Source organism: Eucalyptus grandis, chromosome 11, assembly GCF_016545825.1.
Source record: "Eucalyptus grandis isolate ANBG69807.140 chromosome 11, ASM1654582v1, whole genome shotgun sequence".
Taxonomy (NCBI): Eukaryota; Viridiplantae; Streptophyta; class Magnoliopsida; order Myrtales; family Myrtaceae; genus Eucalyptus; species Eucalyptus grandis.
In genome coordinates, this window is record NC_052622.1 from 23329187 (window position 1) to 23339181 (window position 9995).

Here is a 9995-nt window from a genome sequence, read left to right on the forward strand (position 1 = left end):
GGCTCACCCCCGCTGGCCGGAGGCGAGGGTTAAAGAGGTCAACCTCACTGGCCACTAGTAAGGGTGAGGCCTCACCAAATCTGGTGAGGTCAGCCTCACCGGCCAGGGCGAGGCCTCGCCATATTCGATGAGCTTGGCCCTCGCCAAGGTTGGGCGAGGCTGTTGTCGCAAAGGGCTGCGGCGGAGGCATGGAGGGAGAGGATGAGGAGGAGGAGGAGGAGGAGGCGGTGGAGCAGCTACGGAGATGCAAAGAGGGACCTCGCCTTGGTTGGGTGAGGCCCTCCCGGATCTGGTGAGGCTCGGCCCTCGCCGGATCCGGCGGGCGCGCCCCTCTTCGCATCTCCGCAGCCACTCCACCACCTCATCCTCCTCCTCCTCATCCTCCCTCCCCACCTCTCGCCGCCCTTGGCGATGGCAGCCTTGCCCAACCTTGGCGAGGGTTGAACTCGCCGGATCTAGCGGGGCCTCGCCCTCGCCGATCCGGTGGGGCCTTGCCCTCGTTGGCCCTTGCCTTCGGCCGGGGCGAGCCTCCCGGCCCTCGCCTTTGGCTGTGCCGGCCAGCCGAGAGGAAGAAGAAGGTGAGAAAAGAAAAAAAGAAAAAAGAAGAATTAAAAAATTGAAAATATATATTAAAAAATTCGAAAAAATATTTAAAAATATTTAAAAATTGCCACATTCATGATCGCCGACCGGTTGTCCCCCACCGGCGTCCATGTTGGCACCGACCGGCCAATTTTGGCTGGATGAACTGAATTGCCACAGTTATAAAAGGTTTAGGACTAAATTGGCCAAAAAAAATTATGACTAAATTGGCACAATTGCAATTGATTTAGGACTTTTTGGTAATTCTCCCCATGATCATTCTTTCTCAATTCATTTGAAAGATAGTTATATTGCCATATCTATATTCTTTTTTTTTTGGGTAAAAGGTAATAATTATAATGAGGAAAGGCTAGATGCATATTCTTAGTTGTTTTAGAAAGTTTTAAACAAGAATGACTCGTGAAGTTGTCCATACGAATGTCAATTCCAAAAAGTCCAAAAATATCCACGACGATATTTATAGTTTATCATTTGATAATGAAATAGTGAACTGCGAAAAGTAACGATACCAATTAAAAGAAATAAGTTCCTTGTACATTGATAATGTTAGTCATACAGAATCAACCATCTAAATAATTACAAACGCTAATTAATTACCTAGAAGTGAATATAACTGGTAATAATGCCTACAGTTGGAGAAAGATATTGTAAGTTAGGCCTCTTCTTAAGCCTCGTGTTGGATGCTCGATTGGTAATGGCCAATAAGCGTGCCTTTGGCACGATAACGACACCCATATGGCTGTCTCTTCTGATCGTATCCTAAAAGAATAGCCTATGATGCTGGTCTAAGCCTCCATGCCAAGGTTAGCGAGATGTCCGCGGCTCTTATTGGGCATGGTCTCGTACCAAATGAGAACCTGATGGGAATTTAAGCTGTTATTTGAGATACTCAACCTAATCACCTAGCCGAGTTCTATGTCTCAGAAAATGAATCCAGAAATGGTTTGTTTTCTAATGTGACAATTCTAGGAAAATATGGCAGCGGATACTTGAATAGTGGGAGATAAATGCCCCCATTACGTTCCCAATTTCGTTATTTCGACTCACCAGCTCCTATTTTGATGACAACAATTTGAAGAGAGTCTTTATTCTCAATTAAGATTATAAGCCACCAAAAAAAAAAAATGGAAAGAAAACATAGGCTTTATTCCCATTCCACTTTCTCTATCCCCGGCTCACAAACAAGGCTTCATGATTCATAGTTCAATTTACAAAAGTTTCAAGAACAGATATCATCCAACAAGTTTGCTGTATGAAATGTAAATAAACTCAGTTGCACTGATTGGATAAACCAAGTCAGATATTTGTGAAGAAACATTCGAACTAATGCATGTCATTTTATGCTCTTCCTTAAATCATGGATGCATGAGCTGGTGGAAAGTGATGGCTCTCTTTCTCAACTAATCAAAGCAATCTTCCCCCAAGCAGATTTGCCTCTTGTAGGAGTCTCTTCATCACTAAATGCATCATCTTTGTTCTCACTGCTTGACTTCAAGGATTTCTCCCCTCCAAGTTCGCTTTCTATAAAAAAAAAAATCAAATAATCAAATAATTAGCATATATAAGGAGCTCATTTTTTCTCTTAAGTTGTAAGATTTGCTTCAAAGGAATAACCTTGTGCCCCTGATCCACTACATAAGAAGTTTGTGAGGTTGTTGTGCGATTCCTCCAAAAACATTTAATGTTGGTTTCTAAATTTGTGTTTTCAACACTGGTATAGTCAACACTTCTGCTAGTGTCAAGTTGAGCATTCGGAAACTTCTCTGCATTAAAGATCTTAAATAACTTGGATGGAGGAATTTCTTCTTTCTTGGAAGACATATTTCTCTTCGATGAACCTTTTGATGAAGTACTAGGACCTTGCTCCTGAATTGGCACCCAATTGAAGTGTCACTAAATAAAAAATAACTAGTTCACATTTTACTTATTTAGGGTTTTGATAACTCACTTGTACAGAATGATTCCCTCATGTCTCCTTAGCAATGAAAGCCTCCGTTATAAACTCAACAACCTCAATAGTTGAGCGAAACATCCTACTTGACTGTCCATGATGATAGAACTGCAAATATAGTAGATTTTGTTAGCTTCATTATCGGATAAATTCCCAAAAATCATGGGCAAAGCTATTACTCATCAAAAGGTGTAAAGAACGTTTGAGTACACTTAATAATAAAATAGGTGATAAAGTATGTTGACACCTAAATTTTTGGGGTTAATTTTTGCTAAATAAAAAAAAACACATGGCATATAGTTTAGAAACATTTTATTTTCATTTTTTGTTTTATTTTATTTTAGGCTGTCGGTGAAGGGAAGATTTTTCACATATTCCGTTCAAGCTTTTCATATTTTTAAGTAATATACACTAGGGGTGTATTTCGTGCAAAAAGGAACTTTTTGGATGGAATATGCGGAAAAAGCAAAAGAGAATATTGCACGAGCAAAATTGGAAACGAAATATGCAATAAGGATTCAATTTTTCACCCTATAAAAGGTGTGATGATGTACGGAAAGAGGGGGATTTTTCGGGCAAATTTTGAGAGCAAAATAGGTGAAAGGTAGATTTTTTTTAGAGTGAAATTTCGAAAAGCTGAGAGAGATTTTTCTATAAAAAAAAAAAAAAAAAGTAGCCGAAACCCTAATCGGCTACTGTTCATCTTCCCCAAAGAGTAGCCGGCGCCGCTGCTGCTCACCGCCGCCGGCCTCCGTCCGTGAACGCCGGCGCCAGTCCCGCTGTCGTCGCTCGCCTCTCGCAGCCCCGATGCTCGGCTCGCGCTGCCCGACATCGCCTTCACCGTCGCCGATTTGCAACGCCTCAGCTCCCCGATCTGCGCTCCGCGCCGATCTCACCCTCGATCCGCTGCAACTAGTGACCCAGCGGATCCCGAGCTTGGCTCGCGGCCCCGCCTCCTCATTCACTGCTCGCGGCCCTTGACGGTAGCCGCCCGAGATCCGAGCGCCGACCCCGAGCTTCGCCGTCGAACTCCGCCGCATGGCCCTTTCCGCCCACACTCGATCCGACGACGCCCCGCTCCACCCGCGACGCCGCCCGCCCGGTTTTTGCAGCTGACCCGACACCACGGATCCAGCGACTGACGACCCGCTCGTGACGCCGGGAGATCCGAACCTCCGCTCCGCCCGCGACACCGCTCGCCGATCCCGCCGTGCCGCCCGCGACGCTCCCTGCTGCCTCGCCCGCGACGCCCGCACCCAGCCAGACCCGCGATGCCGCCGCGCCGATCCCCGAAGCTCCTAGTGCCGCGCCGCCGTCACGCCATCCTCCGGAGCCTCGCTGGAACCCTAGCCGACGATCTCCCCTCGCCGGACCAGCCACCAGATTTATTTTTCTGTTTCTTTTTCAGAAAAAAAGAAAAGAAAAAAAGAGAAAAGCAAAAGAAAATTTAGGTATTTTCTTTATCTTATTTTTGTTTTATTATTTTTGCTATTTTATTTTATCTTTTTAGTGTAATTATTCCTTTAATGTGAAATTGAAATTCCATGATATGAAATTGCCTTGAAATTAGTGATTGTCGGTCCGATTTTCAAGCTCGAAATCCGACTCGCAATTACTTAAAAAATTGCCAATCCGATCTCCCGCTTGAGATTCGATTCGTGATTTATGTGAAATTGGCCAACCCGATCTCATGCGCGAGATATGGTTCATCGATTTGGGTATCAATATGGCTTGATTTGCTGTGGTGTTACTTAAATTAGTTTCTTTAAAAAAATCAAAAAATGTAGTTTTAGGGTTTGCATGCTCATAATAGGCATTTTATTTCGAATTTTCAAAAAAAAAAATCAAATCAATTAATTTAGGTTGCTAGTTTTCTTTAAAACTTGGATTACATGTTTAATTATTTGGCAATTATTAATTTCGAAATTTAAAAAAGGGGAAAAAGGGAAAAACACAAAAAAAGTCATTATGCATATGTCATGTAAAAATAGGGCATCTTTTGCACGTCATAGCATATTAGGGAAAAATTGCATTTAGTTTAATTTTAGATGATGTTTTTCTTAATTTACCATAGGTTTAGGTATTTTATTAAATAGATTGCATTTTAGCATTATCTAGGTTAAGAGAATATTTTAGTTTAAATTAGGATTTGGCTCAACCTAATTCCTAATATAAATTAAATAGGATCTTAATCTAATTAGGTAATTTTCACATTTCACCTAATTTCAATTTCTTGAAAAATACAAAAAAAGTGTCATAGGTTAAATTAGTTTTATTATTTAGGATAAAATGCATTCTTTTAGGAAAAAATTGTCATATGCACGTCATTAGGGTTTGATTCATTGAGATGCATGTCATTTAGTATTTTTGCTAGGCCCATTTAATTAAAAATTACATGTAATTAGAATTAGGTCATTTAGTTAATATTGCATGATTTTCATTAATTAAGTGAAAACAAAACAAAATTGCGTGTTAATTAGAAACCATATCTAGGGTTGTTGATGTTGATTTTAATTTAACATTGCAGATGGTTTCGTTGCTTGGAGGTAAGTTTTTGCAATTTATTTATTGTTTATTTGGGTGTTAAATTGGTGGTTTACGTACCCGTATGATCACCTCACATGTTAGAGAAATAGATTTAAAATCAATCCAAACTGCTTGCCAAACATTTTTCAAAATAAAAAGAAAGGTACCGAAAGGGCGTTAGAGAATTCTAGTGTAACCAAGTCTCTAAATTCATAAATCTCTGGTTCGTAGGAGTAAAGTAAATCTCCCGTTACTTTACTTGGGTTTCTAATCAACCCACCCAAAATAGATTAGTGGCGACTCTAATTAAAAAATTTGCATGTTAAGAACTTGAACCGAAAGTCGCGAATTGGTATGGGTTTGGGAGAGCCCGAATTAAGTCTAGGCTTAACAATCCATTAGCCAAACCCTAGGTGGTTCACACCCGAAAAAATTGGTCGCGACAAAGTAAAAGTAAGATATTTCTCAATCCTTTATGCCAACATACATTGCTAGATAATTCATTTGATCTCCTTGCAATGTCTAAAAGATAACAAATCACTCGAATATACAGTACTTCTTTCGAAACTTTGATACTATTAAGGAAAGCAGAATCAACAAAAGTTTTGAATATGCAATTACCAAATCTAATTTTCCATTTGCACGTCATCTACATTCAATATGCCACTCTTGAAGCCTCTCTTCACATGAAGATTGATGTTGGATATTCTACAACCAATAGTTAATAGCAACATCACAAAAATGAATGAACTCTTAAAAATATAGATATATAAATTGAGATATTGATGTGAATTTAAATGTAAAAACATAGAGAAGAAATTCTAGAAGCCACCTTGCTCGAGTCTGTCCCAATTTGACAATCCAGGGGTAGTACAAAAGATACAATCTCTTCCCCAACTAGCGTGCTTTTAGCCCTAGTTTTGGCTTTGGCTGAAGATGGACTTGATTGTGCCTAGGATTTAATCATATGTCATTTATCAATCAATATTCACTCCAACTCAGAAATGTTGTTCAAATCTTCACAACGCATATGTGAACAATGTATAAAAAAAATCATCGAAATAAAAATTACCTCGATATTCGATGCATTTATCCCGCCATAATGTTCCGGTATACAATACGATATCGGATCCGGATCAAGCACCTCATCTGAATTTTTTCTCAATTGTGAAGCAACTTCCTACAATCACGAATCATCAGTATTATACCTTATTATTAGAGAATGGAATATTTATGACTTATAGTCAAAGTCAAACAATTGTGAACATATGCACTATATTTATACATAGATCATGTAGTTGTAACTTTTTCCAAATGAAATCTAGTTGCACACTTCATATATACATCCAAGTTTATCAAATATACTTCAAAAATCAAGATGAAGGAGGCATGTGCATCACAATGCTATACTATGTCAATCTTTTTGTGAAGACTTCCGCATTCAAAAACTAAGTATTGAACCTCATAAAAGAAAAATTGAAAAAGCCATACTCTATAATAGAAAAAAAATTGCATTTGTGTCATAGTCTATCTCACAAAATATCAAAGAACAAAATAAACCTTACAAGATATTCATATCCAAAAAATAACTTTATAGAAAGTTATAACTTACATTGACTATTGCTCTAAGTGATGTATACACTCGGTCGGGTTCTCCTCCTTGATTCGGAATGTCTTGTTTCTTTGAACCACATGCTTCATTCGATCCAATCATAACACGAGACTTGTTTATAGTGGAGACTAACCAATTAACCTACAAGGATGAAAGAGGTAGAAAAGTATAGGATATGAGTAAAAAAATTATCAAAGCATATAAACTATGTTAATCATTAAATGCTACCCAATGATTCGAAACGGAAAAAATAGGATCTTGAACTATATTCATTATATTACCCTAATATATGATTCTCACTATTTGAGCATTATCATCTAATTGTACTTATGCATTTAGATATCTTTCTATATGATGAGACTAAATTTCTATGCACTAGAAGAATAGACACTAATGTTCAAGGTGCTGGTTTGACTGTACACATTATTAATGTTTATGGAACTCATTTCCTTTAACCGGTATTATTCCTTCTATATTAATAATGTTTACCATGACAAATTTTACGATGTGATTAATTACAAAATCTAATAAAGATTTGGCATTTCAAAGAACTGTCATTTTTGTTATTGTCCAACAAATAACGAATAACAGATAACGATTTATTAATTGAACTATTTAAAGGGTAGTACATTCTTTTTTTTTTTTTTTTTGGTCGGTAAAGGGTAGTACATTCAAACCACCAACCCTAGAACAAGATTATCTATCCTTCCAATGTATATAAGCAAAAGCAACCTATTGGCCATTTTAATTCTATCATCCGCAAAATCATATTCCGGTATACATGCATTTTATAAATCTGCATACTCATTAAAAAAAAAAAAATATGGACGCACCAAAGACATATGAACATATTGATACATATAAATATATATTTAATTTTTTTTGTCAATAAAATATTTAAACATTTTTTAGATAGTTTATACAATAACAAAATTGAAAAATTGTCCAAAAAGTCTCAAATCCAACGGTCGATTCAATCATAAACCTTTAAATTTTGCCAATTTAGTCAGAAACATTTTGACAATATGCTATTGTCATTTTTCCAATCAATTTTAGGTAGAAATCACTGACATAAACACCGCCATCCTACATGACTCAGCTAATGCGACGTAAACAACTTTTGCAATTTTTTTTGAAAAATTTCTACATTTTTCTTTTCTTTTCTTTTTTTCCTTCACTAGCTAATTAGGGGCCCGGCAACATCAAATAGGCGAGGATCATGATGCCCTTGCCTATGGCTAACAACCCCGTAAAGTAGAAATTCAATGAAGGAAGAAAAAAAGAACAAAAAGCAAAGGAAATTTCAGAAAAATTCAGAAATTTTAAAATAAAAAGGAAAAATCATCCACATAAACAATTTTCGGCCAAAATTGGCCAGAAGGACTTGCAAATCCTCAAAAGATTTAGGACTAAATTGAAAAAATTGAAAAGTTTATAACTGAACTAGCCATCATATAATAGGTTTAGGACTTTTTGGACAATTTTCCAAAATAAAATTCAACCAAAAATTAATCGTTAGAATAAATATTTAGATTTGCATGCACTTGAAAAATAGAATTAGATTCTAACTTGATAGAAGTTAAGTTTATAGAATCAATTCATAGATCTAGATGATGGAGTTGTGGTCAATTAAATCTTAACTCTATCATAAACTAAATGAGGTTGCTTGAGAGCATAGGAATTATTTTTTTATTATCTATTATCAATCATAAAATTTGGTTTACTTTTCCATAAAAAAATCCATTTCTTTGTATTTGAAAACGAATACCTGGTCAATAACCTAGTACAAAGGTCAATTGAGACATACCTCAATCATTTTCGATTGATCTGCACTTGTCTTTGGAGATGATACCCCAGATAATCCATCTTGGAATTGCTCTTGCGGTGAGGTAGGTGGGGTTGGCATTTTAGGGTCTTCCATTTGAAAGAGAGGAGACAATAGATGTAGAGAATAAAATGGTCAATATTTCAAAGAACGCAGTTAAATAGAGCCAAACAATTTTGCCTATTTATTATGTTGCACTAGTACATGGACATCAATGCAATCTCATGAAATTTAATTTACTTAAGTTGGCAGTCAAAAAGAGCTAATTAGCCTCTCATATTCGCATAAAAGCTAAATTGAATCTAACCCTACTAAATTATAACCTTTTTCATAAATGCAAAGCCAAATATAATCATTAGGTACACTTATCTAACTTATGTGTATTGCTTATTACAAAGGAAACTTCAAATGAGTTGGGGCAAGTGAAACTTGGAAAAACATATCCACTTTCGTGACTTTTAATTGATTTATGGAAAATACGATTATTTGAAATTATTTAGGCGCTTTTGCGGCACGTAGAGAGAGAGAGAGCCAAAGGAATTTTAGGAATGTAAACTAGCACCAGTTGATGTGTGATTAGAAATACTATAATCATAATTAACATTTAAGAGATTACCAAATTTTAGGGATGTAAGTGGTCAAATGTAAAGAGGTCTCAGGACACGCATTGATCCTTATCTCTTATGCATTTCAAATTCAAACCCCAAATGCTCAATAGACTAAAGCATTAAATGCCAGATTTTGCATTTTTGACTTCCTTTTAACAATTCAATTTGCCGTGTAAATTTAAAAGTAGAAAGAAATTAAGCTCTAATGCGGCCAAAATAAAAAATAAAAACCCTCTTCACTTACCTAGGCCTTGCTCACCTCAGTTCGCTTGCCTTGCCACTCACCTCACGTGTTCGTTTTTATGGTTTGTTACTTTTTGCAAATGTGAAATTTCTTTTGTTACCTTATCTTATATTTGTATTTGATAGGTAATGATATTAATAGTTTGGTTACTTAATGTCGTATTTTTAATTAATATGTAATTTGCAATAATACATTTGTCCTTTCAAGGAATACAAAAAATGAAACAAAAAATAATTGGTTAGTTTCGAGTTGACCTTGGAACTGGACCCAAGCTCAATAGGGTCGGTTCTTGATCCCAAAACTAGGGACCGATATTATACGGGTTGATCCCTGGGTTAAGTGCTAGATCGACCCAATTCGGATCAAGCTTACCCCTATGCTTCATAGTTGACAAGTATGGTAGAGTTTGAAAAAGTATTGGCATTTTTCTTCAACCTAGTGAAGGATACAGAAAAAGACAACACTGTTTCACCCACCCATATGAACTCTACGCTCTTTCATTTGGATTTTTATAGTTCATAATTACTACTCTTTACAAAGATCTCTCGTCCAAATGATGATTTTGTCATGAACGGACATAATTTCCAAAAGACGTCACTCGAGTAATTAGTAGAATGAAAACAAAG

At 36.8% G+C, this 9995-nt stretch overlaps 1 protein-coding gene across 1 annotated transcript; it reads right to left on the reverse strand.

Annotated features, from left to right (window-relative positions):
• Positions 1-5564: 5564 nt before the first annotated feature.
• LOC108955996 lies at positions 5565-6869 on the reverse strand. The gene is made up of 4 exons (XM_039304569.1): positions 6693-6869; positions 6153-6260; positions 5913-6032; positions 5565-5788 (listed from the first exon to the last, which is right to left on the reverse strand). Exons 1-4 carry the CDS (start codon positions 6792-6794, stop codon positions 5726-5728), a joined length of 393 nt encoding a protein of 130 aa, XP_039160503.1. The 5' UTR covers positions 6795-6869; the 3' UTR covers positions 5565-5725.
• Positions 6870-9995: the final 3126 nt, after the last annotated feature.